Source organism: Manduca sexta, chromosome 14 (genome assembly GCF_014839805.1).
Source record: "Manduca sexta isolate Smith_Timp_Sample1 chromosome 14, JHU_Msex_v1.0, whole genome shotgun sequence".
NCBI lineage: Eukaryota > Metazoa > Arthropoda > Insecta > Lepidoptera > Sphingidae > Manduca > Manduca sexta.
The window spans coordinates 11,577,091-11,599,798 of record NC_051128.1 but is presented as its reverse complement, the minus strand read 5'-3'; the positions used below and the strand labels follow the sequence as shown (position 1 = coordinate 11,599,798).

Sequence of the window (22,708 nt, the reverse complement as noted above, 5' to 3'; positions counted from 1 at the left end):
TATATCAATAACTTTATAGCACAACCGAATACTTTACCAAATTACGTTACAGAAGGCATAACACACATGTTACCAAAAGACCAGAATGAACCGCTCAACCCCGCCAAGTATAGACCCATCACTTGTCTGCAAACAATATATAAAATCATTACATCTTGTATAGCTGAAGTAATCTATCAACATATAAACACATATAATATATTAAATGAAGAGCAGAAAGGTTGTCGAAAGCTTAGTCAAGGATGCAAGGAGCAACTAACAATTGACACCATAGTACTAAAGCAAATTTTGAAGAGAAAGAAAAATATTTTTACTATGTATATCGATTATAAAAAGGCGTATGATTCTGTACCCCACTCTTGGCTGTTTAAAGTGTTAAATATTTATAAAATTAATCCACTTTTAATTAATTTCCTGCAAATCACCTCACGTAATTGGATAACTAGCTTAAAAATAAAGACAAGTGATGGATTTACACAAACTGAATTTATAAAAATACAACGTGGTATCTTTCAAGGTGATGCACTTAGTCCTTTGTGGTTCTGCCTTGCTTTAAATCCGTTGTCAAACATATTAAATTCTGGTAATATCGGGTATCCATTAACATACACCAACAATACAATTTTAGAAGTTAATGAAGATTGCAGAGTCCTTAGTCATTTGTTATATATGGACGATATTAAGCTATATGGGACTACTGAATATGAAATTAACGAACTAGCAAAACTCACTGAGGTTTTTTCGAAAGACGTTTGTATGGAGTTTGGAATTGACAAATGCAAGATCAACTCTATTAAAGCAGGACAGAGCCACAAACACCATTACACACTCTCAACTGGAGAACAGATAGATCCTTTAGATGACAATAACGCATATAAATATTTAGGCTATGAACAGACAAAACAGATATTACAGAAAGAAACTAAAAGCAGAATACTCCAACAATTTAAGCACAGACTAAATTTAATCTTAAAATCACAACTAAATTCTAGAAACATTATAAAAGCAGTTAATACATTTGCTATTCCAATTTTGACCTACTCCTTTGGTATTTTAAAATGGACAAAAACAGACCTTAAGAATGCTCAACGAACTATCAATGTGTTAATGACCAAAAATAATAAAATCATCCGAGGTCCTGCTTGCAAAGGCTCACACTACCTAGAGTAGATGGCGGGAGGGGAATCATAGATATTGTAAACCTCCACAACAAACAAATCACGACGCTCAGACAATATTTTTACAATAAAGCACTATTATCTACTCTTCACAAAGCTATAGTACAAAACGACAATAAACATACACCACTTAACGAAAGCACGACAGACCGACAGACAAAATTAGCAGCATGGGCACAAAAGTCGCTCCATGGAAGGCATCTCCAAGATCTGAATAACCCGAACGTCGACAAAATAGGGTCGAACGAGTGGATCAGACGCGGAGATCTCTTTCCGGAAACCGAAGGGTTCCTGATGGCTATTCAGGATCAAGTTATTGAAACCCGCAATTACCAAAAACATATAATTAAAAGTCTCACATCCGATATTTGCAGAAAATGTAACAGTGCACCCGAGACCATACAACACATAACAGGCGCTTGTAAAGCAATAGTACAAACTGACTATAAACATAGACATGATCAAATATGCAATATTATCCATCAAAAACTAGCCATTAAATACAGACTAATAGCAAACGAACCTCTACAACCATATTATAAATATACACCTGAAACCGTATTAGAAAATAAAACCCATAAACTTTACTATGACAGAACAATCTTAACAGACAAAACAGTACATTACAATAGACCAGACATAACGCTAGTCGACAAAACAAACAAAACAGCCATGTTAATAGACATAGGCATACCAAACACTCATAATGTCCAAAGTACCATTACAGAAAAGTTATCCAAATATATTGACCTCAAAGACGAAATAGCCCGGATGTGGAAACTACAAAAAGTTTCAATAGTGCCCATTGTACTGTCTACTACTGGAATTATACCTAAGCATCTACATCAAGCCATAGAAATGTTAGACTTACCACCAAAAACATTCCTCAGCTTACAAAAAGCCTCCATACTAAACACCTGTAGGATAGTCCGCAAATTCTTATCGACCGACGTTAACGGACAGACAGACTAGACATTAATTATAGCTAAGCATATAAAACAGTACAATACTGCACACTTGGTCGAGGCCCGTGTGTGGTATTTTCTCCAGTTAAAAGAACTGTGTGCGCAAAGCAAAAATAAATAATAATAGCTTACCCACAGATAGCTGCCGTCGTTGCCAGAGTAGTCCGGAAACTATCCAACACATTACTAGTGCCTGTAAATCTATAGCCCAAACAGACTATAAACACCGTCACGACCAAGTAGCTGCAATTATTCATCAACACCTAGCATATAAATATAAATTTATTTCCGAAAAAGTTCCCTATTACAAGTACTCCCCGAACAGTGTACTAGAAAACAACGAACTTAGACTCTACTGGGACAGAACCATAATAACCGATAAAACTATTCATTTTAACCGCCCTGACATAACTATTTGTCATAAATCTATCAAAACTGTATACCTCATCGACATAGCTATCTGCAACACACACAACTTACAATCCACCTACACTGAAAAAATTGCTAAATATACCGACTTGTCTATAGAATTACAAACACAATGGAACGCCACCACAGTCAAGACCATACCCATTATAATATCTTCCACGGGAGTAATCCCTAAAACGCTACACACTAGCCTTCGAACACTCGACCTTCACAAAAATACATACATCCTTCTGCAAAAAGCAACAATATTAAACACTTGCCGTATTGTTCGAAAATTTTTATCATTACCGACCCATTAAATTAATTTCTTGCACTTTTTCATTAAATTGCACTTGGCTTCGGCCCGTGCCCTGTATACCTCCAAATAGGAGAGATAATTATATGTATATAAATAAAAATAATAATAATAATAAAGCCTTTTATTCCGAGAACAAAAATGTTAGCTAAACAATGAATTTATAAAATGTCCCTAATCTCGGTGTGCCTCTTGGCATAGGCCTCCTCTAGCGCTTTCCACTGTGGTCTGTCCTGTGCTACTCTGGACCATAGGTGGCCAGCTGTAAGTTTGATGTCGTCTGCCCATCTCCTTCGCTGTCTCCCTCGGCTTCTTTGGCCTTCTCTTGGGTACCATTCAGTTACTTTCTTACTCCATTTGCCCTGGCTATCACGCATCATATGGCCTGACCACCTCCATTTCTGCTTGTCTATTTGGCTTAGAATATCGGTAAGCTTGGTTTTATCTCGCAGATCACAATTTCTGATTCTATCCTTACGTTTACACCCAACTATGCTTCGTTCCATTGCTCTTTGACATTTGGCCAGTTTCTCTCTTGAAAATTTAGTGAGTGACCATGTTTCGCACCCATAAGTTAGGCATGGAAGGATACACATATTGAAAGTTTTTCTTTTTAATGACATGCTAAGATTTGGAGACTTCATAATTTCTTTCAAGGACCAGTATTTTTTCCACCCATTTGCAATTCTTGTGTTTATTTCTTTTTCTGTTTGGTCATTAAGGGAAATTAGCTGGCCCAGGTACGTGTACTCTTCAACAAATTCGAGGGTTTCATGGTTGACACTTATGTTTGTTTTAGTGGAGTTGGTCATTAATTTTGTCTTTCTTGGGTTCATTTTTAGTCCTACGATATTACTAAAAACGTATTCGGACTCTTGATTACTAGTGTATATTACGATATGTGATGAATAAAATACATCCGTTACGTTCACCATTTATTCACAGATTGACACATTTTTAAAAGCGGGGTAGTTGTATCACACCAATGGGCAATCTACCTTCATTAATCTTAAGATATTTATAATATAATGTTTGTTTGTCCAAGATGTTACGATATGAATAAAACTTAACATGTTTGTGATACAGGCTTACTATATTACAAGTACTGGAAGCTATCTTGGTAAGTAATATAGACAAGTAAAAAGTACACATTAGAGTCCCGTATGTCTCCGCGTGCAGGTCGCTATATTCAGTTGCCGGTGGTGCGAGTGCAGTAGTTTAATCACGGTTTTTGGAACCGGTTCAACTGAACCGATACCTCTTATTAGCGTTTTAACATCCCTTAATGGAAGTTTCTTTATGTTGGAGAACGTTTATTGCCTGTATTTTTTTATAACTTGATGTCTATCACCTATATTTTAATATAACTTTATAATAGTAGTTACTATCAGTCCCAAAGCTGTCGATCGCAATCTGCATCGTGGCCCTAGATTGTTCAGCACGTGTTATGTCTTGTTGTTTAGAGTAATTTCAGTAGCTTCAATGTTTTAATAAACATTAGGATTATCTAAGTTCATATTGCGAACAACGTTTAATAGAAAATAAATGATGGTTTTATTATTCTTAAAGTAGGTACTCACTGTTCACGAAATATATAGAAATATATACCTAAGGATTGATTTTCAATCAATTCGTAGGGAAAAAAAGTACAAGACAAACTAATAACGAATGAGAGTAGTCTGTATTTATATATTATTTGTTAGTGTGTCTCACCTGTATTTTTAGTTAGGTTATAATTTATTTGATGGATAACTTTTAATCTCACAATTGAATAATCAGCCTAAAGTACGTAGTACACATAAATCGATGCCTAAATACCTACCTGTCATCTTAGCGTAGTTTTACAAAGTCTATCAATGAATCTAAAACGAAAACTTCTAGTAGAGAAGTAAAGCAAAGATCGTTGTAGATAGAGGCCGTAAATCGCGGACGGCGGGGTGAGCCTAATAGTATTTTAATTCGGCGCGCTTCACATTCGACTGATAACAGTTTCGCCCGACTGCGCGCTGATAGCAAAACTTCTTGCACGGCATACCAGTGTTGCAGTGGCGGACATTTTTTTCGTTTATCTTAGTGAATACTAAAGTTTATGAAGATGTTTGAGTATTTCTTAAAAGTCGGAAATCACTGAATGAATTTGTATGATTTGGCATGCTATATTTAATCTGGATAAATATAATATTGATTTTTTTATCCCGTGATATATAGTATGATTTTTCTGGGAGAGAACATCTATCCGTGCAGAGTCGCGAGTAATACAAAATAAATAATTACTGCTACTTGTCAAACTTCATGATTGTAGGTCAACAGGAAGTACCCTATAAGTTTTGATTGTCTTATAATATTGAAAAATATTTGTCATATAAATGGTCATATTGTCTTCTCATCGCGTTGACTAAAAAGTTTGATTTTTTCATAGCAGAAAGACACCGTAAACTCGAATATTTAATATACATTTCAACTTGATACCTTAACACGTTCCTGAGAAAAAGTGTCTTGACAGACGGACAACAAAACGATCCTAGACGAGTACCTTTTGAGGTACGGAACTCTAAATACTTTAATTTTAACTTGTAAATCAATCGATGTAATCCAGTGTTCCCAGGTTAGCGAGATGTAATATTTGTATTTATGACCTGAAATATCTGCGTAAAATCGGTATAAAGTATTGCTATTTTTGTTTGCAAAACCCCTCTTCTAGTTCGAAACCCAAAAATACTTCCAAATACTATGAATTCTGTATAAATTATTCGCGAATTGAAATCAGTATCTATATTATATAACTGGCATTTCATTTCTGTATCATATGTTCAACATCGGTAAAAATACGGCTAAATCTGTATACCAAGCACCACCGGTTTAATCCGTTTCCTATCTAAATATTGTTTATTTACTCCGGCAGTTTCAAATGTTTATTTTAAGAGTTCATTTGTTTTTTATAACAATGAGTCGCGGGCTAGTGCTAGTCCCAGTTGTAAGGGAACGCTGCCGATGTATTCGTAAAATTTTCGACAATACCGTTCATTATAGCGACTAATGTTTTTACGTTTTACAGTTTTTTATTAAACTTTTTGTTTCACTCACACATTGCTAATTAATATTATATTTTTTGCTGTTTTCCGTAACTATTCGTCTGTTGTTTAGGTAAAGTCTTGTATTTGTTTTGTTTATTGAGTCGTATTCTATAAATACAGTACACGAACACAATTCATTACCTTCAAACGTAAGAATACAATACATAGTCGCATGGCAGTAAGTGTACGCTAATGGTTAATGGCCAATGAGTAGGCAACAGAATGGTGTTTCCGCTCGTCACTACAGTGAGTACAGTGCGAACACGGGTCTGTTGGCGGGAGCTGCGACTACTTTAATATTTTATTGTGATTGTTATGGATTGAAAAAAGGTTAGTTTTATTTTCATTATTATTTTTTTAATTATTTGATCATTCGCATTTTTATTTGTTACTGGCCACTTATCTAGCTATTAACTAATTTGAATTTTTGAAATCAGAATTTGTTTTTGTTTGTTTTTTTTTATACAATTATGGTTTAACCTAAATTATTAGTCTAAATATTAATTTTAAATAGGTCTTTGTGAGCGCGAAAGCAATAAACACAAAGAAAAATGTAAGTAAATTTTATATCCATACTATAATTATTTGCTTTGAGATTGTTGTTGCCATAACTTAATATGTAAATATAGTTTTCCGAAGGAATATAAGAATTGTAACAATTTATAATATACGTATGTACTAGTAATAGGTACTTAAATCATACATACATTCTTTACTCTAATGAATTCTAAATGCAAAAACACTTATATTTATTACGATTCTTTTTTTATAAAAAAAAACTGTTGTGTAATGTAGAAGATTCGTTTTTGACGACTTTTAATTTGGATTGAATGTTTAATCTTCCGTGTGTTTTACATTCGTATGCAAATTGTGGAGTAAACGAAAAAATAATTAGTGAGCAAACGAATTAACATAACCATTATCCAAACGTAAAAATGCGAAAATATAACAATAAGGAACATACTATTGTGTATATGATCTAGGACTTTAAATATTAGTTATGTAAATTTTTGTTAATAAAAAAATGGAAAATTATTACTGTTTTAATGTATAATGGTTTCTTAAGTTGGCGGATTTTATATTATAATTTTCTCCCGACGTTTCGACGACTTTGCAGCCTTCGTGGTCACGGGGCGGACTGAGGTGTTGGTCATCCGAAAAGTCAAAGTTACAATATCTACCTATATTTTTTTTTAATCGCGTAAACATAAGAAATCATCATAGTTATACGGTCTGAACACAAGTACGAAAACATCCTTCAGCGAGCTACACTAACAGCTTAGTTTTCGGTTTGCAACCTGGATAACACATAATGTGTCAACGGCTTTTCGAAATCTAATACTGTCTGGCTTTTTAGACCCTTGCCTAGCCCAATTATACCGGTATCCAACGTTTTACAGTCCTAAACTAGTAATTTAGATCGCGGTATGCCGCAGCTATTCTGGTAAACTGGTTAAAAATTAACCCCTGTATTTCATAACATAGTAACTAGACTCTTCAAAGATGGCCACTCTCAAATCGACGTTATTCTGAAACTCAACATTTTTGGAAGTTGGAAAATGATTTGTAACACAGAGATTCAAAGAAAATAATGTCTTTGTAGTTGATATTATATTATTATTGAATTGTTCTGCACTGTAGTTGCTAGTGCATTGTAATCACTGTCGTGCTAGGATGATTCAAGTTTACAAACAATAGCGCGATCATGAATGACCTAAACCTTAACACGCACCTATGTACTCAGGCCCGCCGCTTCTAACCAATTGTAATCAAGAAAGGTTGATTGGTTTAAGCGATGTAAATATATAATATTTATACATATTATAAAACAAAATCCCCTTTTCTGTCTCTCTGTATGCTATCGATTTTCGCAAATGTACTGAACGGATTTTTATGAATTTTGGTATGGAGATAGTTTAAGACCCTGGGAAGGTTATAAGCTACTTTCTACCCCGGGAAAATGTATAGCGGGATTTAAACTCGAAAAACTCTATAAATCTTAGTAAGTGCTATTACCAATAATTATAATTTATTTCCTAAACTAAATCATCTTATTTCAACGTTCATGAATAGTACGAAACAGTAGCTTTGTGACAAAGTGACATTAGGAAGTAATCAACCGTAGCAGCAGCAAAAAGGTGTTGATAAACAAATTAAACAGAAAGTAATTGTGATAGGCGTGTCACAGGCGACCGCGTGCGGCCTCGCGCGACTCCAATGAGATGGTATAAGATACCGTGTAAACTGATTTACAGAGATCAAAACTTGCTTAGATATCTGCAGGGTATTTTGAAATAAGTTAATTCGTGATATCATAGAGTAGATCACTTGAAACTAATTGAAATTAGTAAAAAATTATCGGGCCAAAAACTGCAATTAACGTAGTGGTATTTGATAAACAAATTATATTTCATGAATATAAAATAACGAGGGTATTAGACCTAAACATTCCTGAATGATAGACATATTTGTCATAAGCCGAGGATTCCCGTTTCACCACACTTTTATTAAAAAAATCGAATTGACAAACATAATTTTAGCGCTAACTGTGTATAAATATCCTTGTTACGTACTACGGACACCGTGATATTGAGTTTTTCTGTTCTGTATCAGCCCGGAGTTTGGAATGTATTCGATATGTCGATAAGCCCTTTACTACATGATATGAAACACACATGGCGAAAAGCGGGTGCTCTACCTCTGCTTACCCCTTCAAGGATAAAGCCGCGATGTGTGATTCTTAGCTACGTATGTAACACAAACTATCCACGTCTGAATTTTCTTGCAATTACATATAACTTATTCGAGTATATCGGCATATTTACTATGTAATCTGACATAGATCAACTCAAAAGAGTTTCACGATTAACTGGGAAGTCGTATAGCTACCCTGTAGACATTTTTATAGCTTTATAGACATGCAGTGTCGTAACTAGACTTTATGCGCCTGCTCCCATAACTGCTTCCATGATCCTACACTTATATGCGATACGAGCTCCTGTAGCCTGTAACTGCCCCCATGATCCCAAACTTGGTCCTGGTTTAGTAATTTCTACGCTCCCCCTGGTTCTACGTCCTGTGGTCAGCCACCGTTGCCATCATCCTAGTTAAAGCACTGTAGGCATGTTTACAGCAAGGCGGCGCTACGGAGTACCGGCATAGTACAACTGTTTTAACCCAACGTATATCTGCTGTTGTCTTTCACATCCACCCCTTTTGAATGCTCCTTTTTTAAGGCTGAACTGTGGGTGTTTTGAGCGTTAAAGGTCACTTAAAGTTAAACAAGCCACTTCCAATGACTTGCTAGAATTGCCGGCCTATGTAAAAACAATATACTTAGTAGTTTCTTACAAGCTGATGAAGCGCATATAGTTGAACCATGACGTCTTATAAACGATGTTCCAAACCATATTGATACAATACAAGACTACTAACTTAACGTGTAAAATGCGTATTGTGTAGGTATTTTTCTATTCACACTCTACAATTTTAAGTGGTACAGCCAACCAGTGTATATTTGTTTGCAGCCGACTCTCTAATACATAATAATAGAGTAGCAGGACTAACTACTAAATATCACCGCTATGTCTATTTCTACCGCCAAGCAGCAGTGTTCTTACACTGTTATATCGGGTTGAAGGCCAAAGCGTAATGACTGGGGTTTATGAGACTTAACATACGTAAAGTGATAAGTGCAGTGAAGTAACCACGTAGTATTTTGTAATTCCAACTTCTATTATATTATTACTGTTTCGTATCTTTTACCATAAGGCGATCGTCATACTCGTCTCGTCAACTCATGCAATAAAAAAAGAAGTATTATCAACAATAATTCTGCACAAAAAGGTAAAATAACCTTCGAATGTCACGGCAACAATACACCGTAAATAACGTCATATCACGAGAGACCATCATTATAACAAGATATCTTCTAACTAGATTTTAAAAATACTCGTGTACATACTAACATAGTTTTTTGGCTGAATACTCTTCATGGTTCAGCTGTTATAGCGTCGGTGTCTGCTAATTTATGTATATGACCACCTCAGTGGTGCGACGCGTTAGCTTACGGCTGATAATAATACTAGAAGATTCATGTGTTAAAATGTGATGGTCTTTGTCTTTGTTATATGGTTTTAAATTAATAACTTTGTGTAAATTGAGATTACAAGTTATCTAGGCTCTAAATTCTGGGATACACGCGAATTGTAAAAGGAATTTGTAAATACTAGGAATATTGCAATAATTAAATGCTTTATTTATGAAACCTTCTCCATTTAGAGACGACATAAAAAAAGCTAGATAATAACTACCTCAGATGAATGATGATGAAGTGGGAAATAACCCACTTCAAATCAGTAACCGTAAAAAATATATATCAAGTAAAACATTCTAGAAGCTTCTGTCACTCTAAATTTGAAATCGATAATAACGTGTATGATTACACGCCATGCGCCGGCGCACAATGATACAAATGAGAGACGATTGTACTTCCGCCGGAAGGACATTATGTGTCGCCGGTCATGCGCACAGGTGACCATGGCCGCCCCTGTGGTAGGTGCGTGTTACTTTAAATGACATTCGTATATGTAAAATACGCAGAAGAGTGCTGTTTCCGGAAATATTATAACGATCAGTAAGGAAATTTTAGAAATATAAATTTCATGTGAGAATAGTTTTATAAGCTGATACAGCCTCTTTTATCCTTAGCAACCTAGCAAGTCTGAGTATTGGGTTATCGAATATGCTTCATAGTTGACAGCCATGTCTCCTTAAGACTTGTATTTTAGTGTTAATAATCAGGGCTTTTATTCTCATAATGTTTGTGAGTACAGGCGTATGTTTTTCCTGTCATTTGTGTTTTTTTTTTATTTTAAAAGCCTTTAGGTATTGCAACCGACTTCTGCAATAAATAATAGCCGCTGTTGAATATTATTTCTTAATTTCGGCTTCATAATGTATTGTTTAACGTTTTCCTTATAATTTAAATATATTGCTTATATGCAATAACATCTTGAAATATTTACAAGTTCTTCTATTTGTATGTATTATGACGTTATTAAAGTTTACTCGTATTGATTTTTTTTTTATTAAATCCTGTATTCATTCTGAGAAAAGTTCATTTATTTTTCTTTAGGTAAATATATTGTGCCAAATCAGATTTAATACTGTTGTAGAGCCGATGGGATCTGGCACATCGGGGCTGGCGAGCGAGACGCCGGGCGGAGACCTGCGGCTCCCGGCATCAGGGCTGCGGTTCAGCGTCAACCAGCTGCGAGCGCTCAACTCCTACGTAGACTCACTGTGGGAGGACGATCAGAATGGTGGGTAATGGAATTGCGATCTTAATTTAAACTAAATAGAGATGTTTTAGTTTGAATTCTATTTGTCTCGTTTTTTACAAAAAGGGCCCTTCTTTTTCTAATGTAATGTGAATATTGTACTTCAGGCAGGATATCAACAGAAACTGAGAGCGCGGTGGAGAGCCTGGTGCAGAGGATCGTGGACGGCGCCGGTCAGAGAGACCCTCGGTTCAGGTGCTCGCATCTCATCGCCTTACATAGAGGGAAAAAGGTGAGATCCTCTGTTTACAGTCGGGTAGTATTATATGTGAAACGAAATAATTTATTAGAACCCTTGAAACCTTAAACATAATTTAGGTTCTGATTTTTTTACTGACTCCCTAGGTGGCGTATTTCTATTACGATACGATTGCAGTGCTGAGTTCTTGGGTTCTTTCCTCGGGTCGGGCAAAATGATAATAGGGTTTTCTACTCAGAATCAGCTTGGAGTCTGGAATTTGTGCCCTATAATTTCTTGATAGGTTCACGAGATACGCGGAGCGAACAGTTGGTGCATGAGTTGCGCCTTTGTTTAACCCTTCGGGGGTAAAAAGCGTGTGCGTATACATTTTTACTTTACCACGAAAGTGTTCTGTAGTACGAAAAGAATTTTTTACTAAAGAATGGACACGGAACTCTAGTGTTGCTCTTTACATAATTCGTACGAATATAATAAGTTCGACCCCACTGCATCTGATGGTAAATGGAGCAGGGTAGAATGTCGACAGTCGAGAGATGATTACCTCTTGATAGTCGACACAATTATGCCGGCCTATTGTAACCGGATATACACAAGTTGATCCCAGATCGCAACACACTTATGTGGGCCACTATGGTGGGTTTAACACCTTGTGCACAGTGGTCGCTATTCGAGCGGATATAAAATATATCCTACCATCAGCAAGCATTCCATTGTATTTGTACAAAGATTCTTTGAATACTAAAACTCTTTACTTATTAGTTGCGGTCCCGTTCCCTGGAGTACCTGGTGACCCTGGACTCGCTGCCGGCGCTGAACAGCAGCGAGAAGTGCCGGCTGCTCGACGGGCCCGTCGGCTACGGCAGGGTGCGGCTGACTGGCCGTGACGCTGAGAAATGGGAGGAGTTCCTCACACCTTCAGGGTTTTTGTGTAGGTTAGTAACATCATGTAATTTAAATAAATGACAAGCAAGCCGTCCCATATTTAAATTGCATTTAAGGTTAGGTGTTATATTAAATACAAGATGGCGGGTATAAAAAAATATTGTAAAATATTCTCAATTGTTTTAGATTGTTATAGGTTTTATTGCCTAGAACATTAATTATAACCAAAACCTTTAAAAGTTGTTCCTTTGACTTTGTAGTTCTCAAAGTGTTAATGTTATATTGCCAAGATATTCCTTCTCTTGGTTTAAGGTTCTTAGGTTTTGTGAGCTTTGAGTTAATCATTTTAATAAATTTGATAATATCTTTTATTATAAAGACAGATTAGAGTTTGAGTTACTGATTTTTATTCTTTGGAAAATGTTTCTTTTAGAGATAAAGTTCTGGAAAGATGGGTGGGTCTGATAGCGAGGTGTGCGAATGCTCGAGGAGGTGGTGCGTCACGTGTCCTCTGCGCACGCGCATCTCAACACGCCTTGCCTTACCAGTACTGCTATTTGGAGAGGGGTGAGTAGTATTATTAGGTTTTTCCCGATATAAATAATTACATTGTGTTTATTTCTGTGATAAAAATTTAAAAAACTACATATAACAGACTAGTCCAAGTAATCCCAATATTTCTTACAGGAGCAAATAACTGTAAAAAGTTGCTTACATGTTATTCCAGGATAGATAGTACGTGTTCATACTCAATATTATGTTTGAGTAAGGATGTCCTTGTATGCGACACGATCATTTATAAAATATGTAAATTTTCCTACATGCCTAAAGAACTCTGAAAAATAACAGCAATTTAACACGATAACAATTTTCTAAGCTTGATAATAGATAAACACGAGCCGTAATCACTGGCAATGTTAACAGCAAAGAGCCAAATTGCTAGTTTTGCCATATTTCACTTTGAAATTATGTATTAATGGCCTTTTTTCTCCACAAAACGAGTTTTCCGCTGTACAAGGTCACGTAATGAATATAAAACGCCTCATTTTTAATCTTTACGTTTGGAAATTATATTTTGTGGGGATTACTTTTTATAATTGGTTTAGTGGTGCTGTTGAATTTTGTAGGTATCCATCGGTATCGATTTGTTTAACCGTTTCCAAGTTTCTATTTATATTTTTTTGTTTCTTCCTCCCTAAGATCTAAATATGCTTATTTTATTAAAGACATTTATGTACTTCATATAAATTATGATAACTTAAAATAATTCAAATCTGCGGCATTATAATTACGTTTGAGTTGTAAACTTTTTTGTTTTCTTATTAAAATGTATAATGATGCCCGAAACAAAATGGCGGATGATACAAGATGGCATCCTCAAAATATTGTTAGGTTAGCGTATGAATGCACTAGTTAGAAGATCATTAACTCAAATAGTTCATGGGCTAAGTGTGTCAGTAGAGTGTTCGATATCACTATGCATGAACTCATTTCTGGTTTTAGGGTAATGGGATGCAATGGAGGCCGATGTGTTAGATTAAGAAACATCACCTAGTAATTAGGAAGTAGGTATTATCTAGAAAGAAAATGAAAGAGACATTTTTAAGGAAGGAATTATAGTTAAATTTATCATTAAACTTTAGATATATGCTGCCACACCCAGATAATCATAATTATTTGTACAATGACATTTTAATTGCAAAATCTATATCTTTTAATCGAAAAGGATAACTAGGAAATGTCGAGAATTAAACTTTTCAAAATTTACCAGCACATAATCTATGAGACCATTCCAAAACGAATAACTGGAACACCAGTCCAACAGAACACGTGCAGGACAAACTTCCCACCGCACGAACTTCTAAACTTTTAATTAAAACGATTTCCGGCCAGTTCCCGCCCGTGACTTATCGATGTTCACATGTTACATTAAGGTTAGCGCCGGCTCGGAATGTTTGGGAATGTGGGGTTGTAAACAATGTAGCTAAAGAGTAATGATTTATTTGTATATACGTGATTTCACGACAGTTAATTGCTTAGTAACGTACTTCGGGTAGGGTGTTGATTAACGAGATATAACCCCTCGTTAGACGACGCTATGGCTGGTCCGACGACATTCGCAGGATCGCTGGTGGACGCTGGATGAGGAGAGCGGAGGACCGAGCAACGTAGCGCGCTCTAGGGGAAGGCCTATGTTCAGCAGTGGACAGTCGTAGGGTGATGAAATGAAACGAGACACGACACAACTATGTCGGCCTATTTGGAACTGGATTTGCACGGGTTGATTTCGGATTGCGACACACTTTTCTTATGACATAGGGGGTAAACGAGCATACGGTTCACCTGATGATAAGTGATCACCGCTGTTTACGAAGATCTGCAATACCAGGGGGAATAGATATGCGTTGCCGGCCTTTTAGGTGGTAATATACTCTTTTTCATGGTCACGTGAGCCACTATGGCGGGTTTTACGCTTTGTGTTCGGTAGTAGCTTTCTGAACTGTATCATCCAGCAATTCCTAGTATACGACACATTCATTTACTAATATGAGTGATTAATTTAGAGTGGTTATTTGTATATGAGTATTTGGGTAAATACAATATAAATTTCTGCTTTTAATCAGCAATGTGCATTCGTGGTTGTGTTCCGGCCTGAAAAACAATTGTACTAGTAATTACTGGGTGTTATAGTATTTAATATTTGAAGTCTTAACATATTGCAAAATATTATGCAATGGTTTGGTTCTTAAAAATTCGGTCTGGTAATGCTACTGTTAAATGGTCGTAGCGTTTGCGATTAACCGATCAATTTTTTCGTTTTAATTCTACGTGATTAGGAACTACATTAAAGTGCACATAGTGTAACTACATAAGTGGGAGTTCACTAGTTATATTTCTCCTTTACCCTTTGTGGATAGAAGCGTGAACTTGTTAAAGTTTCTACTACTAGGAACTGAACTCCAGGATTTGCAAATTGCAAATGTCGCAATAATTAGAGAGTAGAAGTTAGAAAGCCAATATAGTTGTTAGTTGTGCACTGATTTGTGACTGGTTCAGTGCTCAGGAGATAATGGGAATTCAAATGAATATGTTTTTTATATATCGAAATATGTAATTCGATGGCTTCTAATAATTCCATCGTATCTGAAAAAATAATGATTCACATTTTATTGGCGTATTGTTAACTAGATACTTATAGTTCAGTTCCAAACCCATTAAAAAAGTTAATAAATGTAGATTTTTTTAATGGGTTTGGTAGTGAACAGTACTTAGATAATGAAACGCTAAAAAGTGCAAATTACTATTTTTTTAGATACGATGGTTTACTTAGGAGCCATGGGTATGTCAAGCAAATTAACGTTCTTTTAATTATTTTGATGTATTTGTAGATTTATCTAAGACGAATTCTGATGAATTTTTACAACAGCATTCTAATAGTGGTAAGTTATTACCGCCCATGAATATCAACAATATAAGAAAAACTACTAAAAGCGTTTGTACAAAGAGATGTTTTTTGTAGTACGAATTATCACAGGTCAACTTAAATTGGTCTTACTTATCAGTGGCGAAGAGTGATATTTTTCAAAAGTTTACCTGAGGCAAAAAAATAATGCCTTAGTTAATATAATATCGCCGTCAATTTAATAGAAAATAAAAACTAAGACAAACATAAGTAAACCTAAAAGGGAAGCTAGGAATTGGGAGCAGGAAGGTAGGAATTGGATTGTATGTACGCTTCACCACTGTTACAAATAGTTTCCAATAATCACAATTATGATTAATGCCGACGGTATAAGGTTTACTTTTGTTTAGTATCCCCAGCACAACAGAACACCGACCGTCGTCTGGCCATAGTGGAAGGAGCTGCGTGGGTGATGGTCAGGGTAGGGGCTGGCGAGGCAGAGGCCAAGCTGATGCTGGGCGCCAGGGTCGAGGGATGCAGTGGAGCTGCGTATACGAGTAGAGTGCCACTGACGCATCCATTGGCCTTGATGCATTATACTAGTGCTCAGGGGGTAAGGGCTTCATAATATGTATTTTACTTTATATGAAATGGAATTATGTATTATGGTACTTTTCCGGTACAATTTTACAAGAGCGTGACTTCATTGATATCATCTGATTTATTGCCGAATACAGATCAGTACATTATCAGAATTTTATTGCAAGGGTATTGAGTAAAGGATCTCTTAAGCCTACTTTTACGAATCTGTATATCTATACTATTATATAAAGCTGAAGAGTTTGTTTGTTTGTTTGTTTGAACGCGCTAATCTTAGGAACTACCGGTCCAAACTGAAAAAATATTTTTTGCATTGGATAGCCCTTTGTTCGTGGAGTGCTATAGGCTGTATATCATCACGCTATACCCAATAGGAGCGGAGCAGTAATGGCTAATCTCAGGAACTACCGGTCCAAACTGAAAAATTATTTTTGCATTGGATAGCCCTTTGTTTGTGGAGTGCTATAGGCTATATATCATCACGCTATACCCAATAGGAGCGGAGCAGTAATGGCTAATCTCAGGAACTACCGGTCCAAACTGAAAAATTCTTATTGCGTTGGATAGCCCTTTGTTCGTGGAGTGCTATAGGCTATATATCATCACGCTATACCCAATAAGAGTGGAGCAGTAATGGCTAATCTCGGGAACTACCGGTCCAAACTGAAAAATTATTTTTGTGTTGAATAGTCCTTTGTTTGTGGAGTGCTCAAAGTTATATATCATCACGCTATGACCAATAGGAGCGGAGCAGTAATGGCTAATCTCAGGAACTACCGGTTTCAACTGAAAAAATCTTTTTGTGTTGGATAGCCCTTTGTTCCTGGAGTGCTATAAGCTATATACCATCACGCTATGACCAATAGGAGCGGAGCAGTAATGAAACATGTTGCAAAAACGGGGAAAAATTATTAGTTTTGAGAGCTTCCGTTGCGTGCGCTGCGTAAACGGTTAAAGTTATGCAACAATAATGTATGACGGGATTGTTCCTCTTAAAAAGTTCTAAAAAATATATTATAAAACAAAGTCCCCCGCTGCATCTGTCTGCCTGAACGTGTTAAACTCAAAAACTATCCAACGTATTAAGATGAAATTTGGTATGGAGACAATTTGAGACCCTGGGAAGAACATAGGCTCCCGGGAAACTACTACTTTTATAACGGAAAACTTTAGCCTAAAAAACTTTATAACGCGGGCGGAGCCGCGGGCAAAAGCTAGTCTCCAAATATAATTTAAATAAAATAAATTACACTTGATCTCCATTTATGTTATCCAACGCCTTCCACCACACTTCTACCTCTATGTGAGTGCTTGTGCCAAGAGTCCTGAATATTTGCACGCTCTTAATCCGAACTCAGACTGCTCACTATCTTCATTCCTCCAGAATTTTTAGTATCACAGCTCACCTTCTTCTTCAGGGTTACTACGCTACAGCAGTAGGTCCTCCCACATCCGTGGCGTGTCCTGACCGGTCCTCCACTTGGCAACTGTGGCACCCAGGGCTGGAGGCGTCCTTGGACGCGCACTGCTCCGACCTCTCCACTGTAGCGAGGGTCGCTGGAGCCATCAACGCGTTGATTGATAAGATGCGGGAGGGTAGTTATCAGGTAATGTAGTTATTTAACTTAAATAACTTTTATAGTCTCATGAAAAGTCTTTTAGAAATCCATCCTAAGCACGAAGATGGGTATTAAGGATATTGGTACAAAAACACCTCAGGCTGATTTAATATTAAGTTTTTTATACGTGCACGATAAATTGACTTCACCGCACCTGATGGTAAGTGGAGTGGGACCCAACAGAATGTCTACTGACGAACGATGATTACCCCTCGGCAGTCGTCACAGTTACGCCCGTCTGTTGCACAATTACGTGGTCGTTATGGCGGGATTTAACGTCTTGTGTACAGTGGTGGATATCCGGTCGGATATAAAATATATCCTACCACAGGCAATAAGTACTAGTACTATGTGTTCAGAGAGAGCAAACGACTCCAACTTTGTTAAAATTAATAAAATTGATTATAGATCTATGTTTGTAGTTAATACCACTAAACGAAATTAGTGCATAACACTTTGACTGTATCTTCTAGTAGTCCCTAGTTTTTTAGGGAGGAATGGTTCGCAAATTAAATAGGCAAATAATGGCTTAAGTTCTTCTGTAGGGCACTCTTCGAGTCCTGAGTAGGTACCTCGCTAGTTGTGCGGTTCGTCGCCGACTGGACCGCTGCGCTGTGTACGGCAACTCTGCTGCGAGGAGTTGTGTATCATCACACGCTTCACACCATCTTCTTCTTGTTTTGGATTCGTGAGTCATTTTGATGTAACTTTCATTAATCTGTTATAAAACTTATTGTGATCTGTTTATTTATGTTTTGTTAATTATGCCAATTATTTAGAGTCGGAAGCAAAACATTTGGATATATTATTATTTTTAAATGTCAATTAGTAAAGTAAAATATTAATAAGGTTTCTTTAATTCTTGTTGAATATTTTTTCTTTCAAGATCAGTGATACTTTGAATATTTTTGCAGAGATATGTTCATTACACCGAAAAAGAAATTTATTGAATCTAAAAATTGTTGTATTCAGAGTTCAGACAATTTCTTATACTTTTTAATGGTTTTTCAGACTTTTATCGCTCTGCGAGCGTGGTGGTGTAGCCGGTTATATCTACCCCGTGGAGAGAGGTGCCTTGATCCGTCGAGGGTCTAGAGACGCTGACTGGGAATCTGACGCCATTTGCGTCAAAAGCTGTCTACAGATGATGCACAGAGTAGCAGGTTAGATCATCCCTACCTTAGCAGTTATTAGGTTAGTTTAGTTAGTTTCAACTCGAGATTAGGATAATTGGAATGCGATATGAGTTTATTTAGGGTGGAGTGTTTTAACGGGCCATGAAATTGTGGATTTACCACCATATTGGTAATCTAGTTTACACGTAAGAATTTGGGTTCATTGTTTTTATTTAATGTCTGTGTGAAATAACAACAAAAATTAGAAGAGTTAAATTCTACTGTATCCATGAAAATGTTGATACGTCTTTAAATTCTATCTCCAGGTGAAGATATCCTTCCAACGCCTTCTGAGTGCCTGGAGACAGCGCTGTTCGGTAAATGGGAAGGTCTCAACCGGGAACTGAAGGCGTCTGTGGGCTCCACCACCACGTACTCGCGAAGACAGCTGCGGTACATGTGGCGGGTGAGCAGCGAGCTGGTCCGATGCAAGAATTTGATTATTTGTGTAAGTGACAGTGATTACATGATATGTAATGTGTTGTGGTTATTATTATTGGATTTTTGTTAAAATTTATAGAAAATGTCATTTTAAAATGTGAGGCCTTCACGGAGTTCAAAATAATAACTATAGTTATTAAGAAAATAAAACTAGAAGCAAACCATGATAGAGTTAGCGTGAAAGGAAGGAATTGGTTGCACGAAGACTTACTTCGAAAAAAAGTAATCTAGAATCTCTTTCTACTCTTTTTTCTGTTTCATAGGAATCCCATAGCGCCTTTAAAGCAAATCTGATCCAAGTGACGTCATCGCACAACGAGCCTGTGGAGAACTTGATCCACGTGCTGGCGATCATGCTGGACCAGGCGAGGGACCTCTACCTCAACAACTTCCACGTGAGGAACTGCGCGGAGTTCGACCGGGAACTATCAGTTTATAGGTAGGTCTGGTCATGTTGGTTTACTTTATAATATATGCGTTGTGAGTCTTTAAGAGGAATTTGAATTGAGTAAGGGAATGGTTAATTTTGTTCGGGTTCAAATTATCTACGATTATAGTCTTATTTTACTTTTTATTGAAATAAAAAGAAAAAACTTCTCTACAGGTCTAAAAAGTGGAATAAACTAAAAGACTACTATGATGCGTCGTCAGCTTGCCTTATTGACGCAGTCAGACGAGACCCTGATCTCCGCAACCAGGATCTAAAAGACCACCACATCTTCATGAAGAGTATCCTCAACTGGCTCCACAAAGGAGCTAAAGACGACAGGAAATACCTAGGTCCAGTCTTGAAACCCTACTTGGATGGTCTTTTCACTTCTTCGCTAGAAAACTCCTGGTTTTTGGAAGAATTTGATGAGACAGCAAATGGGAGGGAGTTTGATGGTCTTAAAGAGTATTGTGTCGGGGTCCATGATGGGAATCTGGAGCCTTGTCTGGGATTGCTGGATGCGGCGAAGAGGTTCGGGTGGGCAAAGGCCATGGTCGACTTCGTGGATAGATTTCGGCATGTTGGTAAGTAACCGAATTAACTTGTTTATAATAAAAAAATCATAAAGAAAATTGAGAATTGCTGAATAGAAACGGTGTAACTTTAATTCTAAAGGATATAGTTTCCATGATAGGTCTACACACTTCCGATTTTTTAATCACAGAGGCCTTTGTACCGTCGCGTTGTATGAGTAGAGGCTAAGACATGACGCCATTAATTACGGAAGAAATATTTAATTTGTATACATTGAATTGATTTTAAAGTTAAAATAAAATCGTGATAGAGTCCTACAATATTATCAAGGCCAAAGAAAGCTTAATCACAAATAATATCTAACCGTAATATTAAACCATACCTAGGTAATAAGCAGTAGAAAGTTCAGCAAAGTCGAACAGTAGGTCGGTTGCCAAAAACCGCAGTAATTGAAACCGAACGGGGTCCGTGCCGATACCAAATATCGGAACCTCAATTCCGAAACAAAAGCCACTATTTCCAATTGAAATCCAGAGCCGGATCAAAATTTCACAAGCATTTTGCATTGCTACACGAATACGTTAACATTTTAAATATGACCAGTGTGTGTTGAGCTGTCGGTGTTTTCGTTTAAAGCGCAGTCCGCGGTTGGGCTTAAAGCTGACGGGTCCCGTTGGACTGGTCAAAAGTTAATGCCACTGGAAGCTGGTTTTTGTGGAATTAGAGGGGATGGATGTGGTATAGATAGGTAGTAAAGCGTAGTGTTGTGAAAGTATTTAGTTTTTGAGAGTTTTCATTTTACATAAACTCAAAATTATTTACGTGCAAATTAAGTTTAAGTTGTAAAAATAAAGATAATAGCAATTTTTAAATAGCATACTAATCATAGTTATGACGTATATTTTCTACTGAGTTAACTAAAACTGCACACTAAAATCAACATGGTATTGTAAATCATTTTGAGTAGCAAAAAATATGTTCCAGGAAATTTAGGGATTCAGTAAAATAGTTTACTGGTGGTGGGGTATTTGTATCTACCTGGACAGTAATCACGGTACACAAGATGTCAGCCCACCTTAGGGGTTCACATATGTCGTTTTCCGGGATCAGCTTGTCTATATCCGGTTTCAAATAAGCCGGCATAATTATGTTGACAGTTATTGTTGTGATCTCTCGTTACTCGATTTTATCTAAACCCCATTTTGTTTATCTTCAAGTACACTGGGTCACATTTTAATATAAAAAAAATAATCGTCAATTCTAGCAACCACTAAAAAAAGCAAAGTATCTCGTTAGTTGCATTCTCGCTGGAACTTTTATCATCTATACGACGCATTCAAGATTGAATACAGCATATTTATTCAATCTTGAATGCGTCTTCTATAGTTCCTTTATCGTTGTTTGAAAGTTCGTCACTGTGGTGAGTTGGAAATCCTGAAGTTGCCAGCAGAGAGTCCTCGTCAATCCTCCTCGGATCCAGACGGGGCGGGGCCTTTATTATAATAGCTATAGTTGAATGTTATTAACTGCTTTTGTCTTTTGAATTGAGGGTCAGGAATCATTCTTTAGATGTTAAACCCCTCTTATGGATAAATTTCTAAGGTACGAAGAAAAGCTTCGAATTTAAAGGATAATGTAATGAATTGCCTACCATATACAAACAGAAATAACAGAAAAAAAACGAGAAATTGAAAATCTCACTTGAACTATGTGGTAATATAATAATTAATATATAAGTTATATAGAAGTTAATGCATCGAAGTGATGTTTTTGAGTTAAATGATATTTTTTAATATGTTGATCTTAGCATCGGCTGACGAATCAAAAATATGTCATAGTTGTTAGGAATAAGAATTAGAAATTAGTATATTTTTAGCAATACTTTTTAGGTCTGAATTAATTCTATCCGATGTTACCTTAAGGGTCTGTTTCATAACTTCTGAGTAAATGCTACTCGTCGCAAAAATTACTGCCTTGGTGGCGTAGTTGTAATACATGCGTGGTACGGCAGTGCTCTGAGGTCTTGTGTTCAGTTTCCGGAATAGGCGAAGTGATATTTGGGTTTTTCTGCTCAGTATTAGCCCGGAGTCTGGAATTCATATCCAATATGGCGATGGCGCCCTCTATCACATCGTGGCA

The 22,708-nt window shown here is 36.6% G+C and overlaps 1 protein-coding gene across 2 annotated transcripts in view; it reads left to right on the top strand.

Annotated features, from left to right (window-relative positions):
• The first annotated feature begins 3,886 nt into the window (after positions 1 to 3,886).
• Positions 3,887 to 22,708, top strand: part of LOC115447051 — a 30,995-nt gene continuing 12,173 nt past the window's right edge. The window contains exons 1-12 of one of the 2 annotated variants that reach the window (XM_037438426.1): positions 3,887 to 3,987; positions 11,119 to 11,265; positions 11,391 to 11,515; positions 12,245 to 12,417; positions 12,801 to 12,934; positions 16,181 to 16,383; positions 17,789 to 17,977; positions 18,535 to 18,677; positions 19,001 to 19,152; positions 19,431 to 19,612; positions 19,869 to 20,044; positions 20,210 to 20,619. In XM_037438426.1, coding sequence (XP_037294323.1) covers positions 3,939 to 3,987; positions 11,119 to 11,265; positions 11,391 to 11,515; positions 12,245 to 12,417; positions 12,801 to 12,934; positions 16,181 to 16,383; positions 17,789 to 17,977; positions 18,535 to 18,677; positions 19,001 to 19,152; positions 19,431 to 19,612; positions 19,869 to 20,044; positions 20,210 to 20,619 — 2,083 coding nt within the window. In that variant the 5' untranslated portion in view covers positions 3,887 to 3,938. Of the gene's footprint in view, positions 3,988 to 6,132; positions 6,272 to 11,118; positions 11,266 to 11,390; positions 11,516 to 12,244; positions 12,418 to 12,800; positions 12,935 to 16,180; positions 16,384 to 17,788; positions 17,978 to 18,534; positions 18,678 to 19,000; positions 19,153 to 19,430; positions 19,613 to 19,868; positions 20,045 to 20,209; positions 20,620 to 22,708 lie in introns of those variants that run through there. The other variant, XM_037438425.1, reaches the window with a different exon arrangement.